At 54.4% G+C, this 26,901-nt stretch overlaps 1 protein-coding gene across 2 annotated transcripts in view; it reads left to right on the forward strand.

Annotated features, from left to right (window-relative positions):
• The window catches only part of CACNA2D2 (calcium voltage-gated channel auxiliary subunit alpha2delta 2), a 598,846-nt gene that overhangs the window by 487,968 nt on the left and 83,977 nt on the right, over positions 1–26,901 (forward strand). For both annotated transcript variants that reach the window (XM_074958327.1, XM_074958328.1), the window contains exons 9-11: positions 11,365–11,415; positions 11,726–11,825; positions 23,633–23,791. In XM_074958327.1, the coding sequence (XP_074814428.1) occupies positions 11,365–11,415; positions 11,726–11,825; positions 23,633–23,791 (310 nt within the window). The remainder of the gene's footprint in view (positions 1–11,364; positions 11,416–11,725; positions 11,826–23,632; positions 23,792–26,901) is intronic.

A 26,901-nucleotide genomic window follows, 5' to 3' on the forward strand; every position in this document is an offset into this window, starting at 1 on the left:
CAGGCGTTAGATTATCTTTCGTTTTAGCTTGTGAATTTTCCCTAGGCTAAGAGGGAGGTTTATTCCTGGGTTTTTTTGGTAACTTTTTGCCTAGAGGGGAATCCTCTGTGTTTTGAATCTGATTACCCTGTAAAGTTACCTTCCATCCTGATTTTACAGAGGTGCTTTTTTATTTTTTCTTTATAATAAAGTTCTGCTTTTAAGAACCTGATTGGTTTTTAGTGTCCTAAAAATCCAGGGGGCTGGTCTGGGCTCACCTTGTTAACCTATTTGGTTGGTATATTATTCTCAAGCCTCCCCCGGGAAAAGGGGTGAAGAGGTTTGGGGGGATATTTTGGGGAACAGGAACTCCAAGTGGTTCTTTTCCTTGAATCCTTGTCTAACTCAGTTGGTGGTGGCAGCGATACCATTCCAAGGACCAGGAAGAATTTGTACCTTGGGGAAGTTTTTAACCTAAGCTGGTAGAAATAAGCTTAGGGGGTCTTTCATGCAGGTCCCCACATCTGTACCCTAGAGTTCAGAGTGGGGAGGGAACCCTGTCAGGGGTATATTGTGTTTCTCCATTGTTGGGGGGTGTCGAGTCTCACTGTATGTGTTGTGTGCCTGCAGCAGTGGGGTGTGTGTGTATGGCAGTGTGATGTGTGTCTACGGCCGCAGCAATATGATGTGGCTTTAGCAGTGTGATGTGTGTGTGTCTGCAGCAGCGTCTTGTGTTCGTGCATGGTGTGTGGTTTGTGTATGGCAGTGTGATGTGTGGTGTGTGGCTGCTGCAAAGGGGTGTGTGTGTCTGGCAGTGTTGGGGGTGTGTCTACGGCAGTGTGGTGTTTGTGTCTACAGAAGTGCAGTGCATCTGTGGCGGTGGCAGTGTGGGGTGGGTGTGGCAGTGTGTATGGGGGGGGGGGTGTAGCATTGTGGGTTGTGTGTTTGCGGTAGTGACTGAGTAGTGCTCCGTGAATCTCTCTCGCTGCCTTGTGGTGCCGTTTGTACTGAAAGGCCTGAATGGTGGGTCCCTTAGCTGAGCAGCCGGGGTGGTGGTCTGAGAGACAACCCGGCCATTGCCTAGGCGAACGCGGGAGGCCGTAGAGGAGGAAGTCCAAGCAATGTTGGATCTGGGTGTTATTGAGCGCTCCCAGAGTGAGTGGCAGAGCCCCGTTGTCCTCGTACCAAAGCTGGATGGGAGCCGGCGGTTTTGCATTGACTTCTGGAGGGTAAACGCCATTTCAAAATTTGACGCCTATCTGATGCCCCGCGTCGATGAGCTCCTCAACCGGCTCAGGGAGGCCTGTTATATCACCACATTAGATCTCACCAAGGGGTACTGGCAGATCCCCTTGGATCCCAGGTCCAAGGAGAAGACTGCGTTTGCCACCCCTTCAGGGTTGTACCATTTCACCCAGATGCCTTTCGGCCTACATGGGGTCCCGGAAACCTTCCAGCGTTTGATGGACCGGGTATTGCAACCACACACAAAGTACGCTGTGGCCTACCTAGACGATGTGGTCATCTATGGCAATAACTGGGAGGAACATCTTAACCAAGTAGCGGCGGTCCTCCAGGATCTCCGCGCAGCCGGGCTTACGGCCAATCCAAAAAAATGCTGAATCGGGCGGGAGGAAACCACTTACCTGGGGTATACCTTGGGCCGGGGACAGGTCCGCCCCCTCATCGGGAAAGTCCAAGCACTCCAGGAATATCCGGAGCCGACCACAAAGAGGCAGGTGTGTCAATTCTTGGGCTTAGCTGGTTATTACCGGCAGTTTGTACCCCACTTCGCAAGCGTTACAGCCCCGCTAACGGAGCTCCTGACCAAGGACAGCCCCCGCCGGGTGCATTGGTCCGATTTCGAACTATCAAAGAACGGCTGTGTAGCGATCCAGTACTCTTCAGCTCTGACTTTCATCGTGACTTCATCGTTCAGACTGATGCCTCAGGTGTAGCGCTTGGGGCAGTCCTCTCACAGGAGATGGACGGGGAGGAACACCCTATTGTTTACTTCAGCCGGAAGCTGTTCCCCAGAGAATGGAACTACTCCGTCGTGGAGAAAGAGGCCCTAGCAGTTAAGTGGGCCGTCGATGCTCTCAGCTACTACATCCTCGGTGCCCCCTTTATACTGGTTACGGACCATGCACCCCTGAAGTGGCTTAATAAGATGAAGGACAATAATGCCAGGCTGATGCGGTGGTATCTAGCTCTGCAGCCCTATGCCTTCACGATTCACCATTGGGCGGGACGAGACAACGCCAATGCAGATTTCCTATCCCGCCTTGGAGAGGGGGAGGACACCAGCTCCGAAAGTCAGGAGCTGGATTTGAGGGGTGGGGTATGTAGGGAGCCAAGGTGGCTTCCCTCCGAACCAGAGGGTAAAGAGCCACCCTCTCAGCCTGAGTGGGCGGGGACAGACCAAGCTTACGCCAATCCCCGGAAGGGGAGGAGTGGGACAGGAAGTACAAAGGGTGGGGCCCTTTGCCCAGTGAAGAGAGCACCAGGGAGGGAGACAGACACAGGCTGCTGGCTGCTCCCTCAGGATCCTGCTGCCGACCCAGGGGAGGCCCTGGGCCTGGAGGAACCTGACCAGGAGGAAGACCTGTGGCGACCAGGACTGCCAGCCGCTGAGTACCCGGAGGACCTGGAGGGGCCAGGCTTTAACCCCGGGCCAGCGTGAGCCCGACACAGAGGGGGAGCTGGAGCTGCCAGCAGCTGTATACCGGGACGAGCTGGAGGGACCGGAGAGACCCACTTGAGAGACTGGGTAGGAAGTAGCCCAGAGGCAGAACTGCACCATGGGGTGGGTGTGTTTGGTCAGCGGGCGCGGATGGCCCCCCGCTGACCCAGCGGCGGGACCCTCACCTCCCGCCACTGTCAGGGCCCTGGGCTGGAACGCAGTGGAGTCGGATGGGCCTGCGTTCCCCTACCCCAGCCAACCCGCCTTGGGTAGCAGAACCACGCGCTACAAACCTGTACTGGCGCTCCCCGGGGCTTGAGGGGCGCGCTGCAGACTCGTGCCGGCGCTCCCCTGCCTGAGGGGAGTGCTGCAGACTTGTGCCGGCGCTCCCCTGCCTGAGGGACGCGCTGCAGACTGGTGCCGGTGCTCCCCGGGGCCTAAGGGGCGCGCTGCGGACTCGTGCTGGCACACCCCGGGGCCTGAGGGGGGCGCTGCGGACTTGTGCTGGCACGCCCCAGGGCCTGAGGGGCGCGCTGCAGACTTGTGCCGGCACGCCCCGGGGCCTAGAGGGGCGCTGCAGACTCGTGCCGGCATGCCCCGGGGCTTGAGGGGCGCACTGCAGAATCGTGCCGGCACGCCCCGGGGCCTGAGGGGCGCTGCGGACTCGTGCCGGCACGCCCTGGGGCCTGAGGGGCGCGCTGCGGACTCGTGCCGGCACACCCGGGGCTTGAGGGGCGCGCTGCGGATTCGTGCCGGCGCTCCCCGGGGCTTGAGGGGCGCGCTGCAGGCTCGTGCCGGCGCTCCCCGGGGCCTGAGGGGCGTGCTGCAGACTCGTGCCGGCGCTCCCCGGGGCCTGAGGGGCGCGCTGCGGACTCGTGCCGGCACGCCCCGGGGCCTGAGGGGCGCTGCGAACTCGTGCCGGCGCTCCCCGGGGCCTGAGGGGCGCGCTGCGGACTCATGCCGGCACGCCCCGGGGCCTGAGGGGCGCGCTGCGGACTCGTGCCGGCACGCCCCGGGGCCTGAGGGGCGCGCTGCGGACTCATGCCGGCGCTCCCCGGGGCCTGAGGGGCGCGTTGCGGACTCGTGCCAGCACGCCCCGGGGCCTGAGGGGCGCTGCAAACTCGTGCCGGCGCTCCCCGGGGCCTGAGGGGCGCGCTGCGGACTCATGCCGGCACGCCCCGGGGCCTGAGGGACGCGCTGCGGCCTCGTGCCGGCGCTCCCCGGGGCCTGAGGGGGGTGCTGCGGACTCGTGCCGGCGCTCCCCGGGGCCTGAGGGGGGCGCTGCGGACTCATGCCGGCACGCCCCGGGGCCTGAGGGGCGCGCTGCAGACTCGTGCCGGCGCTCCCCGGGGCCTGAGGGGCGCGCTGCGGACTCGTGCCGGTACGGCCCGGGGCCTGAGGGGCGCGCTGCGGACTCGTGCCGGCACGCCCCGGGGCCTGAGGGGCGCGCTGCGGACTCGTGCCGGCGCTCCCCGGGGCCTGAGGGGCGCGCTGCGGACTCATGCCGGCGCTCCCTGGGGCCTGAGGGGGGCGCTGCGGACTCGTGCCGGCACGCCCCGGGGGCTGAGGGGCGCGCTGCGGACTCGTGCCGGCACGCCCCGGGGGCTGAGGGGCGCGCTGCGGACTCGTGCCGGCGCTCCCCGGGGCCTGAGGGGCGCGCTGCGGACTCGTGCCGGCGCTCCCCGGGGCCTGAGGGGCGCGCTGCAGACTCGTGCCGGCGCTCCCCGGGGCCTGAGGGGCGCGCTGCGGACTCATGCCGGCGCTCCCCGGGGCCTGAGGGGCGCGCTGCGGACTCATGCCGGCACGCCCCGGGGCCTGAGGGGCGCGCTGCGGCCTCGTGCCGGCGCTCCCCGGGGCCTGAGGGGCGCGCTGCGGCCTCGTGCCGGCGCTCCCCGGGGCCTGAGGGGCGCGCTGCGGACTCGTGCCGGCGCTCCCCGGGGCCTGAGGGGGGCGCTGCGGACTCGTGCCGGCGCTCCCCGGGGCCTGAGGGGGGCGCTGCGGACTCATGCCGGCGCTCCCCGGGGCCTGAGGGGCACGCTGCGGACTCGTGCCGGCGCTCCCCGGGGCCTGAGGGGCGCGCTGCGGACTCGTGCCGGCACGCCCCGGGGCCTGAGGGGCGCGCTGCGGACTCGTGCCGGCGCTCCCCGGGGCCTGAGGGGGACGCTGTGGACTCGTGCCGGCACGCCCCGGGGCTTGAGGGGTGCACTGCGGACTCGTGCTGGCGCTCCCCAGGGCCTGAGGGGCGCGCTGCGGACTCCGGCCAGCACACCTTTTCCGCTAATTCCCCAGTGCCCAAAAGGTGTGACTAAGGCCCGCCCGTGGGACCATAGCTCTCCATCGCCCCCTAGGGGCTCGGTGGACTGATTGAAACCTGTCACAAGCACCCACTTGGTAACAGCTGCCACAGCAGACTGTGCCTCTCCCCCTCTCCTGCCTGGCTTCCGTCAGTCCTCCCAACCCCTTGGTAGGCCCTTCAGTGACCATCAAGGCCTGGCACGAGCTCCAAGCACCACCTTCATTAGCTCCATTCCCCTCACCTCCAGGGCATTCCCACTCCACATTCCCCAGCCCCGGGGGCGGGGGGGGCAGTGGAGCTCATCAGATTACAGCTGGCCAGCTAGGAGCTTTACCCCCTCCTGGGCTGCCAGGGTCGCAGAGGGAAGCCGCCACCAGAGGCCCTGGAAGTGCAGGTCAGGAAGTGTCAGGTCAGGAGGCAGGCCAGCGCAGGTACAGGGCAGCAAGTGCAAGGAGAGTGAGACAGGCAGGAAGGGTGCACACTCGGTGCAGGTGAGATATGTGGAGATGTAACCAGGCTCCCCCTTCAGCCTCAGGGACATAGGAAGCCATGGGGGAGGGGTTGTGTTTGGGAGGTAGAGGGGGCTAGTGGACAGGTCCCTGAACTGGGACTCTGGAGAGCTGAATTCTAGTCCCGACTCTGCCTGTGAGCTTGGGTAAGTCACTTCCCCTCCCACCCTTCATTTGTCTTGTCTGTTTCCATCAAAGGTCCGTGGGGGGGTTGTTTCTCACATGTATGTCCAGCACCCAGCGCGATGGGGTCATGATCTCAGCAGAGGCCTCCAGAAAACAAATAATAACCTTAAGTTTGGGCCAAAGATCCTTATAAACAGAGCAGTGTGCAAGGAACGAAACATGGTGCCCAGTGTCACACAAGCATTTCTGTGGCTTTGTTCCAAACTGCTTTGTGCCCTGGACGTGCTTTTCACAAAACTGCTGCCAGCCGACTTGTTCCTGCCCCGCACCCCATGGGCTGCAAGCCAGCTGTTTGTCAGGAACGAGGAGGGTTTTCAAATCTCCCAGTGTAGCCTTTAATTCTCCTCTTCCCCCCCCCCCCTTTGAGGATAGAACTCTGGAGGGTGAAAACGGATCCAGTTTGCAGTGGAAAACTGCAGATTCTCACTGTTTTTTATGCATACACAGAAATGGGTCATTTAATATTCCAATCGAAGTGCAAAGATCTGGCAGTAAATATTAATAATTTGCAGTGTGAGAGTACCAGTCAGGGCCCCACTGTGCTGGGCGCTGTACGGACACGTAGAACATGCCTATGTTACAGTCTCCCCTGCATGCAGATCCATGCTTGCCAACCCCTCCTCTGAGCATCCACGCTGCAGAGCCATACACGGGCCACGTCCACCCGGGGCTGCAGTGACCTGGGTTTGGCACTGGGGTTTCTGGGAGCATAGCCCAGGGTTCCCAGTGCCTCACTAACTGGAGCCATTGTAGGAATTGGTTCACAGCATATTGCGGGAGAACGTGGCTGCCCTTCCCTTTGTGGAAGCGATGCTGGCCAGTGACAACACAGTTTAGCTAAGGCTCCACGTGCTCCATGCTTGAGTTTATTCCAGTCATGGATCCAGCCCTGTTGGATGAGCTGCTCCTGCGTGCTGCAGCAGGGCACAGAAAGAGGGTCTGGCAGAGGGTGGGTGGCATTTCCACAGCAGTTGCTGACCCTCAGAAGCTGGCAGCAGGTCTCATTCATGGTGAGAGACAGCCCCTGCCCTCAAGAGTTTACAGGCTCAGCGTTTGAAGGATGTAGTGTAGACGACAGGTGGCTATAACAGACAGACGGGGGAGCGCAAGGGAACAGAGAGGCCATACTGATCAGTAGTCTGAGTGTCCACTGTTTTGCAGGTTTCAGAGTGGCAGCTGTGTTAGTCTGTATTCGCAAAAAGAAAAGGAGTACTTGTGGCACCTTAGAGACTAACCAGTTTATTTGAGCATAAGCTTTCATGAGCTACAGCTCACAGCAGGGGGCAGCATTCTGGAGGAGGACAGGGAGGTACTTTTGCAGCTGTTTTGGAGTTAGGATTTTGCATGAGGTCTTTGCCGTGGGTATTGTGGCCTGTTTTGTGCCCCCCTGCCTCCAGGTATGAACCTCACCCCATGGTGCAGAGCTTTCACCCTGTTGACGTGAGGGGCACTTGGTGGGAAGCAGACAGCCGGTTTTGTCTGTGCTTTTTAAGCAGCAGATAAAGGCTTTCCTAATTGCTCTTAGCGGGTGGGTTTGGGGTGAGGTTTTTTCCTCCAAGCAGCTAAAAATAACCTAATCAGGTCTGGCCTTTGAAACCACCAGGGGGGCAAACAGCATCTTAATATGTATGTGTGTGTCAGCAACATAATCACTGCTCAGAATAAAAAAGGGGACGGTGCAGATGGAAGACTTTAGCATTTTGAGTTCATTAAGCTGATATGATACTGAACGGGGGGTCTTCCTCCCCTTGGCTTTCCAGGAGAGCTTGCACCATCTTCTCTCCCCTTCTTCTCGGTACGCTTTCCTGGGCAAGTGGGGCTGCTACGGCTGAGGGTCGTTTTCTTAGTGTATGCACAACATGCAGTGGCAGCCTCTGGGCAGGATTCGTCACCTAATTTGGTCCACTGGTTGGATCATTAGCTTCCCTGGCCTGGGCCGGGTACTGACAGGGAGTTCTATGTGAACGCTGATCCATGCCCCTCACAGCTGAGGATTTTTGCTGCCAATCTGTGCTGCAGAGCTCTGCTGTGACATCTGTCGCACTCCAGTCTCCAGGGCATACAAGTAACGCCATTTGCCTTGATATCCCAACTTCCATCACGGAGCTTGGTATTTGGTAGCGGAAGAGACTATTCCCAAGCTTCTGGAATGCCTGCAGGCCCAACTGAGCACCCTGGCCATGTATCATTCACCCTCCATATACTTTGGATAGTGCAGGTTTTTCCCCACGCTCCGTTTTTGACTGATTTGCATTGCAGTGTCCCCAGTGTCTGTACAAAGCCAGGAGGAGAGGTTCTGCCATCATAAATTTATGGGGGATAACCAGATCAGTAGTCGCCATGCTCATTAGCTAAGCAGTTGTCATATCATGTGTTATTTCCATTTAAACCTGACGTAACACAGCAATGGGACCTGCCATCTGCTGGAGCCAGTGCTGTCTGCCCCTCCCACCCAGCACCCCGTCTTCCAAAAAGGAAGATGACCTTAACATAGGCAGAGTTTGGGGGCATGGGAGGGCGTTGTAACAAGTTCTGCAGAGGATACTGCTCCCAGCTTGCAACCCTAAGGCAGGGAGTCAGAATGTTGTTTATAAACAGATTTATAAACTGAATGCATCCAATGAAGTGAGCTGTAGCTCACGAAAGCTTATGCTCAAATAAATTTGTTAGTCTCTAAAGTGCCACAAATACTCCTTTTCTTTTTGTTTATAAACAGAGTGATTAGCAGGTGATTAAGATAAGAAAGGGCTGTTAGGGTGTTTCCTAAAGTTAAATGATCAGTTCTGAGCTTTGTGAACAGCTAATAGCCCACCTTAATTGATTAGTCTCCTTACAGTTGGTATGGCAATACCCATTTTTTCATTTTCTCTGTGTATATATATCTCTTCCTACTGTATTTTCCACTGCATGCATCTGATGAAGTGGGTTGTAGCCCATGAAAGCTTATGCCCAAATAAATCTGTTAGTCTCTAAGGTGCCACAAGGACTCCTCGGGTTTTTTTGCAAAAAGTAGGTAGCCAAAATGATTTTTCTACAGTTGTTTCAATTGTTGTATTCAAGAGGTGGTAACAAAGTTGCTAATATTTTTCTTTGGGAAGATAACTGATTGTTAGACAAAGGAAATGCAGTAGAACTAATCTACCTGGAGGTCAGCAGGGCATTTGATACAGTTCCACATGGGAAATTATTAGTTAAATTGGAGAAAATGGGGATTAATATGAGAACTGAAAGGTGGATAAGGAACTGGTTAAAGGGGTGACTACAACAGGCCGTACTGAAAGATGAACTGTCAGGCTGGAGGGAGGTTACTAGTGGAGTTCCTCAGGCATCAGTCTTGGGACCGATTTTATACAGTATAACATTTTTATTACTGACCTTGGCACAAAAAGTGGGAGTGTGCTAATACAATTTCCAGAAGACACAAAGTTGGGAGGTTTTGCCAATATTGAGGAGGACCCGAATATCATACAAGAAGATCTTAGATGACATGGAGTAATTATTTAATAGTGTAAAGTGCAAGGTCATGCATTTAGGGACTAACAATAAGAATTTTTGCTATAAACTGGGGACTTATCAGTTGGATGTGACAGTGGAGGAGAAAGAGTTGGGTGTATTAGTTGGTCGCAGGATGACTATGAGCCACTGCTGTGGTGCGGCTGTGAAAAGGCGAATGCAATCCTAGGCTGTAGCAGGCGAGGTATTTCCAGTACAGACAGGGAAGTGTTAGTACCATTACACTGGTGAGACCTCATCTGGAGTATTGTGTGCAATTCTGGTTTGCCATGTTTAAGAAGGATGAATTCAAACTGGAACAGGTGCACAGAAGGGCTGCTAGGATGATCTGAGGAATGGAAAACTTCTCTTATGAGAGGAGACTCAAAGAGCTTGGCTTGTTTAGTCTAACCAAAAGAAGGCTGAGGAGAGAGATGATTGCTCTCTGTAAATACATCAGAGGGATAAATACCAGGGAGGAAGAGGAATTATTCAAGTTAAGCACCAATGTGAACCCCAGAACGAATGGATGTAATCTGGCCATTAACAAGTTTAGGCTTGAAAATAGACAAAGGTTTCTAACCATCAGAGGAGTGAAGTTCTGGAGCAGCCTCCCAAGGGGAGAAGTGGGGGAGAAAAACCTAACTGGCTTCAAGACTGAGCTTGATAAGTGTATGGAGGGGATGGTATGACAGGACTGCCAACAATGGCGTGTGGCCCATCATCGACTGCCCGTAGCAAAAGTCCCCAACGGCTGGAGATGGGGAACTAGATGGGGAGGTGGTGGAATCTCCATCCTTAGAGGTTTTTAAGGCCTGGCTTGACAAAGCCCTGGCTGGGATGATTAGTTGGTGTTGGTCCTGCTTTGAGCAGGGGGTTGGACTAGATGACCTCCTGAGGTCTCTTCCAACTCTAATATTCTATGATTCTATGAGGGTTCTGAGTTACTACAGAAAATTCTTTCTAAGGTATCTGCCTGGTGGGTCTTGCCCACATGGTCAGGGTCTAACTCATCATCATGTTTGGGGTCAGGAAGGAATTTTCCCTCGGGTCAGATTGGCAGAGACAGTGGTGGGGTTTCACCTTTACGTGGAGTCACTTGCAGGTTTAAACTAGTGTAAATGTCACTTAAAGTCTTTAAACCATGATTTGAGGACTTCAGTAACTCAGCCAGAGGTTAGGGGTCTATTACAGGAGTGAATGGGTGAGGTTCTGTGGCCTAGGTCAGACTAGTTGATCACGATGGTCCCTTCTGACTTCAGTAAGCATATCTGAGTAAGAATGTATATTACAATTTTAAATTTAACGAGTGTCCCATAAGTGACTGGTCACAAGATGTCAGAACACGTTAGTATTAGAGCTGAGTGGGTCTAATATTTATTTAATTTTCTTTCTTGATATAGGAATTAGATACAGTGCTCCTGTCAGATATTTCTAAGTTATTATCTGCAAAAACACTGGAGTTTTCAGTTGCCTAAGCAGCCCCTGGAATCACGGTGAAATTTGTGCTCCCCCGATCTGAAATAGTGCCCCTGTGGGAAGGCACAGAATTTTTGTCCGCCACCCCCCTTCCTCCTACACGCAGCTCCATTGGCCTGACTGCCGCTGCCCCCCCACCCCCACCCCAAAATGTAGAAGTCAAACTACACCTGTGGACCTTAGATCTCCACAGCCGACCCACCTACGCTTCAGTGACAATGACAGCCGCTCTGCACACCCCAGGGAACAGCCCTCACAGCATGTGGTGCTCAAAACACAGGCTCCAGCTGATGAGCTGTGCATTGTGCACAGAGAATTTGAAGTTTGATGCTGCCAGTCCATCATGCTTCATTTTGCACTCTCTGAATCCAGACCCACCAAACTTCCTGCTGAGGGTTCTGGGTAGTGTAGTCCAGCAGGCTGCTTCCTCGACTAAGGACAGTTATTAGAACGGCCACTAGAAGGCATTTAAAAAATCATTTGTATATTATAATTGCTACATAGAGCCCTGAGCTTTCTCCAGTTATCAGAGTAATTTAATCATGGGCTCTTGAGTGGTTTTATCCAGCCCAGGACAATAGACATACACATACATGCCCTCTTGCCAGCCACTGCTGTAGTTCTCCCATACCAACCTTGCCCTCCCCAGTTGGCCCCGGGCTGCGATGCGATGCCAGTCCCTTCCCCGGGTGGGTTGGGAGGCAGGGGCGTGCTTCACACTCTGTCTTTGCTCATTGCAGGTATATCCAAGGTGCCTCCTCTCCAAAGGACATGGTGATCATCGTGGACGTGTGAGTGTTGCCCGGGAGGAATCTGTAGGAACCCCCCTCCCCTGGATTCCTTTTATGGCCAGGGCCTTCTTGTGAAATTCTCACCTAGCCAATCAACAGTCTGCAAATGGGTGGAGCCAGAGTGAGCATGTAACTCTGCCCCCCTAAGGGAAGGCTCTGGGGGGCTGCTGAGGATCAGTGGGGTCACTGGTCATGCCATTCTCCCCTCCCCTGCCCTTTCCCTCCAAGCAGCAGGGTATTGTATTGCCAACCCCAGAGCTATGTATTGCCTTGAGCCACATCATAAGCCATGCCCCCTCTGCCTCCTCAGGAGCGGCAGTGTCAGTGGTCTCACCCTGAAGCTGATGAAGACATCAGTCTGCGAGATGCTGGACACCCTTTCCGATGACGACTATGTCAACGTGGCTTCAGTAAGTACCACTCTGAGGAGGTGTGAGGGGTGGGGGACCCTAGCAATGAGAGATGGAGAACACCCTTCATGTCCATGGCCTACCAGCCTGTGCACCACCATTTGGTCTCAATTGGGCGTAGTGCACCCAAATACCAGGACTCGTGGCCCTCCCACACTGTGACATGGCTCACTGGGAAGAAAGTTTCTGGACTACATTTCCTTTGGGTAAATAGCAAACCCATGTGACTCCTGATCAATCCAGACTCCGTTGGTCTTTCTAAAAGAGAGACGTTCTGAGTTGGAATTGCTCGGTGGAGTTCTCTGGCCTGTGCCGGCATGAGACAATCCAAATGGTCCCTTCTGCCTTAACATCTAGGGAGCAGGGGGCTGCGTAGCTAGTGATCGGGGAGGCAGTGGATAGTTCTTACAGAGAGAGTGTTTCCTGGACCGTGGAGGGTGCTGGGATTGTTCCCAGATGAGCTGGGCATGGAGATGCTCTTTCTTTTGAGGCCTTGTGCAAGAAATTCAGGAAAATACCCTTGGCCCCTTCAAGCTGCTCTCACCACGTACAACCCCGGCGTGAGGAGAAGTGTGCTGAGGACACCTCTCCACCCTGGCTGAGCATCTTCAGGGAAAGGCAAAGGGGGACCCTCCGCAGCCAGGGTCTGATGCAGCTCTCTGCAAAAGTGCCCCGGCCCCACTGCCTGCACAGGGGATGGATGAACCGGGAGGGGCACAGCGAAAGCCTGAGCTGATCCTGAGCCATGCTGGAGTTCAGCTTACTTTCTCCTGCTCATTTCCTTTCCCAGGAGCAGGGGCTCTGACACACCATCAGAGGGTCTGTCCTGGCATGGCAGGGCCCTGGTGCCAGTGCAGATCAATTTCACATGTCCAAAGCACTAAGCAAGCACCCAGAGTTAGATGCCGGTTGTCACCCCCTTTGTACCAATGAGAAAACTGAGGCACAGAGAGCTAAAGCCCCACTGGGAGCCAGTGGCCAGACTGGAATTAGAACTCAGGACCTCCCTAGCCCCAGGCCCTTGTTCAGGTCACTTCAGCATGACATTTGGACAGTTCAGCTGACCCTGAAAGGTCCTTCTTACCTTCTGGGTGCCCCTCTGAATGCCCTAGCCCTCTGGGCTTCTCCTGCCACTAGCAAACTACTGGCAAGGCAAAACCCTGGCCGCACTAGTGCAGGGAGAGGGTGTAGAAGTCTCTTCCCTGCCTGTAACAGCAGGCCAGGATTGCAAGCTGTTCACCGCTAGGGAAGGAGATTGGCCACATGGCACAGCCTGGCCCCAGTGGGGTGTTGTCAGGCTCACAGGGGGTGTGGTTAAACTCTCACGGGGTGTGGTCAAGCCCTCACTCAGCTAGCGCATGTTATCTTCCGCACCTCACCTGGGATGCATATCGCACCCCCTGCATTGTGTGTCCACCCTATGCCTGTAGGCTGACTCCCATCACCAAGGCAAAGCCAGCACCACTCCCTGCCACCTTCCCAGTTTGGCTTAGTCCATTAAGGGCAGAAGGTTGCCCCTAGGGCACCAATCCTACACATTAATAAAACTGTGTCACACATGGCAGCCCCCGCACTCCTCGTACTATACAGTATCCATGATTGTTTGGCAACAGGGTAAATTGAATGGCACTAATTATACTGTAATCTTTGTTATTGCTAACTAACACACTGTAATTGTTATGTAGATACTCCCTATAGACAAGTAACCTCAGTGCTACTCTGTGCTATGACAGTGGAACACTTAGCCACTAAATAGCGATGTTGTTGTGACTGGAGCTGTGTACAGCGAGGAGCTAAGGAATTGTTATCCAGTAATTTCTCTGTAGAGTAGTTATATGCCAGCTAATTGCACCCTGCTTCTTGGCTGCAAAAAGGTGTAGCACCTATGGTGCTCAGCCTTGCAGAGGGAGAGAGAGAGAGAGACTGTGTCACTGAATGTGGTCACTTGTATATGTACCCTGTCTCTGATCCCGCACCATCACGGCGTACACTCCAATTATTGTGTCACCATGCACGGTTGCATCAAAGAGTCGGGACATTTCTGACTAGCGTGGGCATCGTCTCATCTCTGTCCTCCTCCTCCCCTCTTGCTTGGAGGGTCTTATCACCAGTCCGTGTGTCTGAGGCCTCCAGCGTCAGCTGCGTGAGTGCTCCTCGACCTTCTGGGTGCCATCAGACCTGCAGTGCCAAGGAAATGACCGTGGTTCTTGGGATAGGGTTGGTTTTAATGAGGGTTGCCACAGGCTCTTTTCCTTCGTCCCTCTCCATCCCATCTCTGAGCCAATTCACCCAGCACCTGACAGGCCTTTTCAGCCACCCCAAAACCACGGCTCCCCCAACACCTATCAAAGAGGGTGTCAAACCCAAGTCCAGCGTCAACTCCCTGGGAGTCTGGATGACTCCTAGGAGCCTGGCAGCTTTGCTGACACCTTGGCAGGGCTGGTGGAAGAACAAGGACCCTGGAAAACCTTCAGAAAACTGAGCCCCCACCATTCCTATGGAGATCAGTGGGATTTCTCACCACCTTGGCAAAGCAGGCCCCGAGGAGTATGGGGCCGGTACAGCCGGAGGGGCGTGAGGTCCAGCATGGCAAGGGCTCCCTGGTGTTGCCACACAATCAGTAAAGCCAGCTGATGGCTTCCAGTGGGGCTATAACAGTGGCTCATGGTGTCACCAGCCTCCAGCAACCAGGAGTTAAAGCAACAATTGGTTTGTAGTGACTGAGATCTGGGAAGCAGCTTAGCCACTCACAAAATGCCACAGCATCTGGGAGGAGATGAGCGTTTTCTTTCTTTCTATAATGGGAAAAGGGGGGAGGAATCTCTAGTCCCTCAGAGGCTCTGCCCTCTGCCTTGCATGGCTCCCGCAGCCCCATTTACCGTTTCTGTCACCTTTCCCTTCCCTCCCCTCTCCCGATGTCTCCCTGCCTTTGATCAATTGCAACCGACAAAACACACTGTGAGAAATAAATTACATCCTTCCCTTGCCATTTCCCCCGCGCCGGCTTTGACGGCCGGTTTTCTTTGTGGGAGAAGTTCATTGTGGTGATGGTGGAGTGTTGGCATGAGAGGCAAAGGGGGGGCCAGGACTTGGGGCTGGCCGAGGGAGACGTACAGCTGCATCAGCCTAGCTAGCTCGGGAGGTTTTGTGGCTCTGCAGGGCGTGCTCTGGCATCAGACTAGCTTTCAGCCAGGAACAGCTCTGGCTTCCTCAGGGCAGAGCAGGATCTAGTTAACAGCATACATGTGGCTTCCAATAGTCATGCTGCCGAATGGAGTAAGGTACTAGCCAACGGTCATAAAGGGCTCACAGTCTGGCTTATCCCTCCCACCAGATTGGACACAGAACAGTTTGGAGCAACGCGGACATTTTATCTGCCATGAGTCAGAGGAAATTGTCTCCTAGTCTCCACGCCCTCCCAGGGAGCGTTAGGGGTCGGTCCAGAGTCCCCTCGTTTTTCAGGCATGTAGATGCCTCAAAAAAAATCTTGTTCAGGTTCTTTCCATTGCAGGGAAAGAGCAGACCTGCCATTATGGCAGGCACCGCAGGCTAGTGCTTCGGACCTGGGATGGCTGCAAGCTGGGAGAGCGCCCCATGGGAACCCAAGCCTCCCCTTGGGAAGGGACGAAGGCCTGTGAAGGACGACTGGAGGAGAGAGGCGGGTGCCTTCACCTCTCACTTATTGGCCTGTGCCACGCTCCTGATGTAGAGTTGGTATGAGATACAGAGAGTGAGGGATCCCTTCCGGCTGGGCCTGAGAACCCAGGCCACAATGTCTGTGTGCCTGTCATAGTGAAGAGGGCTGGCCTAGGCCCCTTACACTGGGGCAGAGATGGGGTTCCAGAGCCCACTGAAGGCAATGGAAAGGCTCCCACCAGTGTGGGTCAGGCCCCTCGCTTGGTAACACAGCCCCACTCACTGAGGCCTCGCATACAGCCAGCTGACGCAGGCTCGGGGAATCTGCTACTGCTGCCCACGTCTGCATGCCCCAGCACAGACTCATGCAGACTGCGCATCGGCTGTTGGATGGAACACGCTCACGCAGCAATGTCCCGGCATGGATCAGCTGCAGCGACTGAGCCAGGATCTCTGAGCATGAGGCCGTACTGCTGGAGTTAAAGGGGCACGTGTGTCAGAGAGAGTAGTAGACTTGTCAAGTTCTTCCATGGCCCAGCCAGTAGAGGGGCAGGAACCTCCACGCTGGGCTGGGCTGGGTTATGCTCAGCAAGCAGAGTGCTGGGCCCTGCAGGGGTGGCAGGTTTGTATAATGTTTGGTGGTGCCCAGAACGGGTCCAAGTCCCGCCCCTGCACACTCACCTGCCTAAGGCTCTGGGAGGAAGTTTGGGTGTGGCTCTGGGATGGAGTTTGGGTGCTGGGTATGGGCTCTGGACTGGGACAGAAGGTTGGGGTGCAGGAGGAGGTGCGGGAGGGGGTTTGGGGTGCTGGGTGCAGGAGGGGGTTTGGGTGCTGGGTGCAGGCTCTGGGTTGGGACAGGAGGTTGAGGTGCAGGAGGGGTTTGGGGTGCTGGGTGCAGGAGGGGGTTTGGGTGCTGGGTGCGGGTTCTGGGAGGGGGTTTGGGTGCTGGGTGCGGGCTCTGGGAGGGGGTTTGGGTGCTGGGTGCAGGAGGGGGTTTGGGTGCTGGGTGCGGGCTCTGGGAGAAGGTTTGGGTGCTGGGTGCAGGCTCTGGGAGGGGGTTTGGATGTTGGGTGCGGGCTATGGGCTGGGACAGAGGGTTGGGGTGCAGGAGGGGATGAGGTGCATGGGGCTGGACCTGGGATGAGGAGTTTGGGGTGCAGCAGGCAGGCTGGACTCCCCCCAGCCCTCTCCCCACCAGCAACAGCAAACTCGGGGGGATGGCCCTGGCACGGCCCCCCTGGCACAACACTCACGGAAGCTCCCCCAGGCTGCTGCTCAGGAGGTCCAGCCAGGATAAGCCCTGACCCGGAGTTGCCTGCCGGGGGTGGGGGCTGTCATGCGCCTCCTCCCTCCACAGGCACAGCAGCCTCCTCAGCCTACCCACAGTGCCACTCCCTTATAGCCGGCAGCGGCCGGTGAGGGAGCGCAGTGCAGACCTGCAGAGGGCAGCCACCCGCTACCCAGGGCAGGCAGGGAATCTCAGGGGAGGAGCACGTGGGGGCAGCAAGTGGGGCCAGAGAAGAGACCCGGCCCCGAATATTCGTGAGCTGGGCCCCCAGGCCCTGAATTTGCGGAAGCCCATACAACCACGGGCCCATACAACTCGCCACCCCTGGGGCCCTGTCCCATCCCAGGCTGTTGCACTGGGATGTGTTCGGTGGCATCACATCTGTTAGAGGCTATGGGGGATAACACAAGAGGCCTAGATGTTCAGATTCATCTGGGAAGCTCAACTCAGGCTGGAGAGCAGAGCAGAGGCCTTGACAAAGGTCACAGGAAACTGCGACTTCTTGCATGTTGGCAATTGCAGCAAACTCTGAGGCTGTGAAGCTACTAGGGGTCAGTTTGCCCCAGCAGCCAAGAGGTATGATGTTCCTGTCAGCCAGAAGGTGACCAGGATGTAATAGTGACCTTCCTGAGGACACCTCTCCAGCTGTCACCACTTAGGGTGACCACACAGCAAGTGTGAAAAATCAGGACGGGGTGGGGGGTAATAGGAGCCTATATAAGAAAAAGCCCCAAATATCAGGACTGTCCCTATAAAATCGGGACATCTGGTCAGCCTGTCACCATTGGAGCTCTGAGCTAATCAGGCAGCCAGATGTCTGATGGGCTGCATGGCAGGGTGGTTCTCTAGACCAGCTGTGCTCCCAGGTGATCAAGGCCTCTCTCCCATTCTGGGGAAGCCCATTCTCTGGGATGACTGAAGAAGCAACATGTCTGGAGCCGAGACTGGATTGCCCCCAGAGCCGAAGGTCTATCATCAGGTTGTCAGTATTATCAACCAACATGGCTGCAAGCCTGGGGCTCATTAAAACTAGTCCAGCTTGACAGATCGACGGCTTCCGCCCCCCAGGCCCAGGAGGGGCAGTACATGAATAAGGCATGATCCACTGTCGCCCAGGGAAAGGTTCCCCACAGTGAGCCCTCGGCGGGCGTCAGATGCCGTCCATAGAGCGTGATGCTGCAAGGTGCTGAGCACTCTGGCGCTGCTCCAGCAAAGCAGGCATCTTAGGTGCCCACCGTCACATTCATATCTGAGCGCCTCACACTCTTTAACATATTAATCCCCATAACCGCTCTGTGAGGAAGGCAGGGCTGTTAGCCCCATTGCACTGAAAAGTACCGGGATGCCCTCTAAAGACTCACCCACCAGAAGGCAAAGAACGAATTCAATGTTCAGTGTTGTTATTCCTTACAATCTCATGATTTTTAAGCCAATTTTGTGATTTTTTTTTTTTTTGGAGGCTTTTTTTGGACTCCTGATTTTAACCTCTTGGGGTTGGCAGTACTGGATTTGTTCCCAGTCCTTTCAGTTCTTTCCTCTCCAGGGTTTTATAATAATAAATAACCCTAATTAGCACTTCTCAAACAGTTTTGCAGACATTGTCTCTGATTCTAGACCCTGCTGTGTGCTGCAAAGCAGTCGTGAAGACTGAGCTCCCAGAGCCTCCCCAGGGGGCTGTTTGGAAGACAAGACGAATGGCGCCAGCATGCCCTGGCAGGTTTTGCAAACTGATTGGTCGTCGGTGCTCCCCACAGGCCCCCAGCACAGCTCAGATCCTCAGGTGTCTGGACTGAGAAATGTGCCTCCTGTCCCGGCCTTAATATCTTTATGGAGGATTGGCGGCAGCTGCTGACCCCAGCTACTTCCCTCCTCAGCATGATCTGCTCCCAGGACAAGTGATGATCTCTCCCTGGACAGCATCCATTATTGTTACTGATTGATTCATATAGCACCAGGAGCCTGCCAGGCACTTAACAGACAAGCATGAAGCCAGCTATGCAGCATGTAGATTAGGGAGAGGGTACAGCAGCGGAAGCAAAATGACTGAGTGGTGAGGCCGGGCAGGCTTCCCATAGGAGCCACCATGTTTTCCCTTCTAAATGAGTCAGTATGTGTCTGGGGGGAGGACAAGGGTGTATGTACAGGCCTTGGGAAAGAGGCTGGTTAGGAGGGACCTGAACAAGGGGAGGGATGGCCCATCAAACTCTCAGGGAGAGGTCAGAAACAGTCTCTGATATTGGGAAGTCAGCCTGCGTCACCTTAGGGGCCTGCTTTTCATTGACTTCCATTGGAGTTGAGGGGTACTCAGCACCTCTGAGAATTAAGTCCAGAGAGATGCCAGCAGGTCGCCCCAAAATGCGTGGCTCCCAGAATTAAAAGCCACCTTTGCAAATGCATCCCTTACCATCTCGTGCCATCCCGCGTCGGCAGAAGGCAGGGCTGGAGCAGCTTGCGAAGCATGGGACCAAAGGGCTGGGGCAGAGCAGAGACAAGCCAGGCCAGCTTGAGGAGGATGTGCTCTGCACAAGCTTTTCTCTTAGGTAGGGGAAGCAAACTGGCAGTTGTTGGACTTGTTTTTCCAAAGGAGAGCAACAAAATCTGCTCAGTCTACAGCAAGGGAGAGTTAGGTTCAATATTAGGAAAAACATGCATCCGATGAAGTGAGCTGTAGCTCACGAAAGCTTATGCTCAAATAAATTTGTTAGTCTCTAAGGTGCCACAAGTACTCCTTTTCTTTTTGAGGAAAAACTGTCTAAGTATAGCTAAGCTCTAGAATAGGCTTCCTAGGGAGGCTGTGGAATCCCTGTCTTAGGAGGCTTTTAAAAACAGATGAGACAGGCACGTGTCAGAGATGGTCTATCCACAGGCCCCAAGCACAGCTCAGATCCTCAGGTGTCTAGACTGAGAAATGTGCCTCCTGTCCCTGCCTTAATATCTTTATGGAGGATTAGCTGCAGCTGCTGACCCCAGCTACTTCCGTTCTCAGCACGATCTGCTCCCAGGACAAGCGATGATCTCTCCCTGGACAGCATCCATTATTACTGATTGACCTATATAGCACCGAGAGCATGCCAAGTTTACTTGGTCCTGTCTCAGCGCAGGGACCAGACCAGGTGACTTCTCAAGGTCCCTTCCGGCCCAATGTTTCCAGGATTATACAAGCTGACCTATGCAGCCACCACCCAGTGAGATGGCCTGCTGTTTTCTCAGCCCATTGGCCTGGCCTAGCGGGAGTCAGGAGCTGTAGTTGCTCTTTGTCCCATATGCCCTCTCTCTGGCAGGGAAGTAATGAGTGTAACCTGGCTATTTTTGCCAGATGCCTGCCTCCCTATTGAACGTTCTGTATTTCCAGCAATCTGAGCACCTTTGCTCTGTCCGTCCTCTCACTCCTGCTCCCTGATGGGAGGTCAGGCCTCTCCATGCTGGAGCACAGTGCAGGACATTTGCTTAAGTGGGTTTGCCACCTTGTGATAAAGCACTCGAATTTCCTGCAGAAATCCTACCCGGAGATGCTCAGGGAAATCACATGGACAGATACATTCTGCTCTTGGTTACACTGGTGTAAATGTCATCTAACTCCATCCTAATCCATTCAGTTCTTCCAGAATTTACACAATGGTAACTGAGAGCCAGATATGGCTGAGTGATTAATTGGGCCCTGACTTTCAGCAAATGGGGAATGAATCCCACCTCTTTCTAGACATCCATTTCTCATTTGGGGGGATAGTTCCTACCAGTTCTCACTCCTTTTCCTCCTCCTCCCCCGTCCCGTGCAGGAGCTGTGATGATTTTCCGGTCCCAGAAGAAGTTGGGGGTGTGGAGGAAATGGGCAGGAAATGCTTTCTCAAGGCCTTGAGCACGAGCTCACAGCTCTGTTTGGCATGTGTGAACAGCTGATAGGGTAACTAGACAGCGTCAGGTTAGGAATCACCAGGCTGATCCTGGTCCACTTGCTGTCCCTTTTGTGCCTCTTCTGGCAGCAGAGAGGGGATGGGGAGCTGCCCTGATAGCGCAGCTGGGGATTCCCCAGGGGTGGGTGCACACCTGGCCACCCTACAGCATAAAGGGCACTCCAGGGGCAGGAGCACACTGCACTCTGAAAACCCCGTGCTGCCAGGGGACAGTACACCAACTCTTCCCTCCCCTTCTCAGGTTTGCAGCATGCTGCTCCAGCACATCTGAGGATCTGGCCCAATAGATTGTTAAGAGACCCATTTTCTGTCGGTCTCAGGTAGTTATACAACCCCTGTCACCAATGTATCTGAGCACCTCACGATCTCCAGTGTATTTATATGCTCACATCCCTGGGAGGCAGGACAGGGCAAGTGTCCCCATGGTACAGATGGGAAACTGACGCACAGAGAGACTTTCCCAACATCATACAGTGTGTCTGTGGCTGAGCAGGGAACTGAAGCAGGCCTAGTCACTGGACCATCCTGCCTATGTAACCCCGGTTGCTAAAAACCCATCAGACTAAATCTGAAAGCGTTTTCAGACTCTCAGAGTCACATCTGGGCTGTGTTCAGCTCCTCACACAAGTGCTGCTGCGTTTGAATCATGTTTTCTGCGTGTTTTTCACTCAGCTTGGAGCAATGAAGATAGGCTAGTCAGGTTTGCTGTGGCTTCTAAAAAAAGAACAGGAGTACCTGTGGTACCTTAGAGACTAACAAATGTATTAGAGCATCAGCTTTCGTAGGCTACAGCCCACTTCATCGGATGCATAGAATGGAACATATAGTAAGAAGATATATATATACATACAGATAAGTTGGAAGTTGCCATATAAACTGCAAGAGGTTAATTAATTAAGATGAGCTATTATCAGCAAGAGAAAAAAACTTTTGTAGTGATAATCAAGATGGCCCATTTAGACAGTTGACAAGAAGGTGTGAGGATACTTAACATGTGGAAATAGATTCAATATGTGTAATGACCCAGCCACTCCCAGTCTCTATTCAAACCCAAGTTAATGGTGTCTAGTTTGCATATTAAGTCAAGCTCAGCAGTTTCTCTTTGGAGTCTGTTTTTGAAGCTTTTCTGTTGCAAAATTGCCACCCTTAAATCTTCTGGTCAGTTTCACTTCCAGGTTCTCCTGCATTAGGCCGGGTACTGCCCTGTCTGGGACACAAGGGCCATGTTCAGTTTTAAGGAAGCTGTTTTTTACTGGTTTCAGAGTAACAGCCGTGTTAGTCTGTATTCGCAAAAAGAGAAGGAGTACTTGTGGCACCTTAGAGACTAACCAATTTATTTGAGCATAAGCTTTCGTGAGCTACAGCTCACTTTTGTTTAAAATGGGAACATTTCTAGTTGTCTTAGCTGATACGTCTTGTTTTTACTAAGCCTAAATTTTAGGGTCTAAAATGTTCCTGCCAGTGTCCCGTTAAATGAGAGTGTTATGGGCTGAAAGCAGTATGATAAGCAAGATGATATTCCAGGCTCTTTGGAAATTACTGGTTTCTAGGAAGGTGATTATAGTATTTGATTTATTGCCCCTTTATTCTCCTACTCATTTTCTATCACATTTATCAAAACAGAAGCAGAATGAGAAAATGTCTGTCAGAATGACAATGGGAATTTTGCAGTGGAGATACTGCAGGGTGAATTGCTGGATTGGTTTGTTATGGTACTGGCTAGAATTTTCAAACTTGGGTTCCTAAATCCATATCTAGGCTCCTACATAAAAGTGACCTTTTTTTCAGAAGTACCAAGTAACTGCAGCTGTTGTTGAAATCATTCAGAACTGCTGTGTCCAGCACCTCGGAAATCTATTTAGGAGCCTAATTATTGATTTAGAGTCAAACTTCGGGCACCTGGGTTTGAATCTGTTGCCCAGTGTTTTCATCTCTAGGTCACAGGTTTTACTTTGTCCTAAATCCAAGTGCCTCAAGTCACTGCCAGCTGACGGCCGCTTGGTGGCCTGTGTGAAGTGAGTTTGTGATCTCAGTGCAGCTCTCAGGGCTGGATCCAAGGTCCAGGGAAGTCAGTGGAAGGACTCCCACTGGGCTTTGGATTAAACACTCACCCACCCCCCAGTGACTAGGTATCCACAAAACACACAAAGCCCCTATCGTAACTAGCACTAATTGCCCCACACACCTTGTTGACAATCTCAGCAAAGGGGATAAGGTGCAAATTTGCCCAAAGACTGGGCTGTCTAGAGGGGATTGCTGCCCGGCAGGCATTCTCCAGCAGAAGTTCACAGACCAGCTTCCTTGGGAAGGTCCCAGTGTTCCTTTATTACATGACTGTATTCTATAGCAGTGGGCCAGATCTGCAGGGCACCACAGCACTGCTTGACCCAGCTTCTCTGCCGCCTGCTGCTTGACTAGGCAAGGCTCCTCTCATCTCCCCATCTCTGCCAGCCACAAGCTGTCACTCCGCTAGCTCCCTGCTCTGCCCATGCCTGCAGGGGAGGATGCCCAGCTCTTTGAGATGTTGTGGAAACACTCTCCTGGGTCCTGCAGTACGAGATGCCCCCTGTTTCTATCCGGGATGGATTTTTGACTCTCTGGTGTGTGTGCCCTTTATTTAGCTAGATTTATGTCATTACAGGCAGCGTATTGGCACTTACGCTGATACAGATCCATCCCAGCCACACCAGGAACAATGGCAGGCGAAATTATTTTTAGCACAACAGGGACCGTGAGCTGGTAGATGTCCCATGGAGAAGCCCTATATGTTACGAGTGCTGAGCGGTGCCAGGAGCTGTGATTTATAACCCACTAAGCATTTGCCATGGGGAAAGCGAGTCTTTGGTTCTCTTCCTGCCTCCTCTACCAAGTCGATTGCCTTTCAGTTGGGGATTACAGCGTCGCTGCTGCAGTTCCCCCTCCGCCCCTCCAACACGCTGTGATGCTCGGTCCCTTTCTCTCTTTCTTCCTAGTTTAACGAGAAGGCAAAACCTGTATCCTGCTTCAAGCACCTGGTACAGGCCAACATCCGCAACAAGAAGGTCTTCAAGGAAGACGTGCAGGAGATGGTAGCCAAGGGGACAACCGACTACAAAGCTGGCTTTGAGTACGCCTTTGACCAGCTGCAAAATGTAAGTCTGGGACTGGAAGGGGGGCTTTAGGACTCAAACACAGGGGCTTCCAAAGGACAAAATCCCGGGCAGTTCCAGGACTCAGACTCTCAGGTTTTTGGGGTGGGCTCCAGGATCCTGACTGGAGGCTTCCAGGTGAAATGCTTGGCCTCCGAGCAGGAGGCTTGGACCATTCACTGCCAGATGACTCTGCAACTCATAAGCCTGGGGACTGTGTTCAATCAGCTGTTTGCAAGAGGGTACCCCCATCTTGTGACTCTTGTGAACTTCTCTCCTCTTCACCTGGGGATCTCAGCCTAGTGGGGAAGGTCCTTGCTGTTATCGTTTATTATTTGTATTATCATAACCCATGGGAGCCCCCGTCATCACCAGGACTCTGTTGTGCTGGGCGCTATACAAACACAGAAAAGAAAGACAGTCCCTGCCCCAAAGAGCTTCCATTCTAACACTATGGCTACACTGCACACCGGCATGTAGGATACACATAGCTACTCACCGCAGTGAAAAGCAGGCTGCCTCCACACTGCACGGTGTAGCTACACGCGTCAGTGAAAGGCTCTGGCAGGGGGAGGCAGTGGGGAAAGGCTGAGCTTTTGGTCGCTGCCTCCCCTCTGCCAGAGCCTTTCCCCTCTGCCGGAGCCTTTCCCCACTGCTGGAGTCTTTCCCCGGCAGTGGGGTAAGGGTCAAGCAGTGGGGAGACAGCAGGACACAATGCTGCTAAAAACAGCAGTGTAGATGGGAGGCACTGCTTGAGTGAGTATCCTCATATCCTTCAGGCATGTCTTTACTCACCTACGTTGTGCCTCACCATCTATACTGCTGTTCATACTCGTGCTAGGTATATACGCGACACACCACCGAAAGAAGCGTGTCGTGTTGGCATACTCTAATTATAAGACAAGAGACACCAGCTGGATATGACACATGAGAAAGCACAAGGAAACCAGGAGACAATGCTGTTGAAACAGACCTTTTGGAAAACAGGAGATTCTCCCATGGCCTCTGCCTGGCAGCTGGACACACTCTAGCCTCACAGGGAAGCCTCCATGTCTGGAAATTTCCGTCTCAGAGTCTCAGGTCAGCCCTTCCTTTCCGAGCTTCCGTGTCTTTGATGGGATCCTCTTCCAAAATCCATTAGCGATGGGCTGGAGCCCATAGGTCCAAGCAGCCGCCAAGCCATGGGGATGTCCGTGTGGGTCCCAGCATGGACCTTTGCTCTGTAACATGGCTGATCCTTCCTCAGTCCAGAGCTCTTCAGTCCCTCAGGCCCCTCACACCCCGGCCGCCAGCGATCAGCTTTTCAGTCACTCACCTGAGAACGAGATCTTGGGCCATAGGATATTAACTGGAACAGAGCCCCACATTTCTGCCCCCGCAGTGCCAGGATGCAGCACTGACTGAGAGCCAACGTTAAGTGGACACTGCAGCTTGAATTGGAGAGTATTTCATACATCTTCAGCTCTGTTCAGAGCACTGTAAGCAAAACTCCGGGGGGGGAACAGGCTGGTAGCTGCTTCGCTGCAGCGCCCCCTGTGGGCAGAGGCTGGGGCTGGAGTAGCTGGGAGCTCCCCCCACAGCCAGTGTCCCGTGCCCCTCCCCACAGCACCCCCTCTGGGCAGAGGCTGAGGCTGGAGTAGCCGGGAGTTCCCCCCACAGCCAGTGCTCCTGCCCCCTCCCGACAGCACCCCCTGCTGGGAGAGGCTGGGGCTGGCGTAACCAGGAGCTCCTCCCATAGCCAGCGATTCGTCCCCCTCCCCACAGCGCCCCCTTCTGGGAGAAGCTGGGAATGGAGCAGGGAGCACCTAACAGGCAGTGCTTTTCACCATTCCCTACAGTGTCCCCCACAGGGTGCGCCTTGAATTGCACGGTGTTCCCTTCACAGATGCCCGCCTCAGGGCTCTCACCCAGCATCACATGCAGCTGCTAAGCGCTGCATGAGGCCATCAGCAGCGCCCAGGCTGGAAAAGCTCAGCTCGGCCTGTCCCGGGGCAGGGCTCTGCTGGCAGGACCTGCTTGTGTTATTGCTGCAGCCCTGGCCAGATCAAAGGAGAGCCTCAGGGCCTGGAATTTCAGTTTTCACAGGAACTGCTGCCTCTTACATTTCATTAAAAAGTTCACAGGGCCAACGTGAGAGGGCTCAGCTCAGACAGGCCACCAAGGCGGTGGGCCAGATAAAGATGAATGGCCCTATTAATCACTGAGCAGTAATAGTCACAACATAATTTCTGTCCAGACAGCCCCCACCTCCAGTTCACCTCCACCACCTTCACCCCTGGAGAATCAGGCAGGGAAAACAGATTTGTCATGGCCAGCATGGTGAGCCTGGGCTGAGTCCTGCATAGAGGCAGAGAAATCTGTACACACACACCCTGCTGTACTCACACATGCACGTACACACTCACTGCTGTACACACACTGCTGTACACGCACGCACACCGTGCTGTAGTCACATGCCCACGCACACGTTGCTGTGCACGCGCATGCACACACTGCGGTACACATGCACACACACACACTGCTGTACTCACACGTGCACACACTGCCGTACACAGGCACACACACACTGCTGTACTCACACATGCACACACTGCGGTACACATGCACGCACACACTCTGCTATATTCACACATCCACGTGCACACACGCACACTGTTGTGGACGCATATGCAAATACATCTCTGTTTGCGAGTGGAAGCGCACAGGCTGGCTTGCAGCCCTGGGCACTCACATGGATTCCAAACCCTCCCTGGAGAGACCATGAGATGCAGCCAAACCTGACAAGGGAGTTAGGTAGATTTGGGGTTTGTCACCATTTGAGCAGCAAGAGAGACAGGTGTATAGGAGAGGAATTACCAATGGCTGCCCTGGTGCTCCTGGCTGCCCCGGCCTCTCCCAGCAGGAGGCGCTCTGGGGAGGGGGCAGGGCCAGGTACTCCATACCCAGCCTCTCCCACTGTCCATTGTGTGCCCAGTTGAGAGGTCTTCCAGTTCCATATTGCTCTTTTCTCCCTGTCTGGGCAGGTCCTGTGGTGCAGGCATGGCTCTCTGGCCCCTGCTGGCCCCACTGACAGCTTCCTTTCACTCATCCCAGGCAGAGGCAGAATTACCCTG

Source organism: Natator depressus, chromosome 7 (assembly GCF_965152275.1).
Source record: "Natator depressus isolate rNatDep1 chromosome 7, rNatDep2.hap1, whole genome shotgun sequence".
NCBI lineage: Eukaryota > Metazoa > Chordata > Testudines > Cheloniidae > Natator > Natator depressus.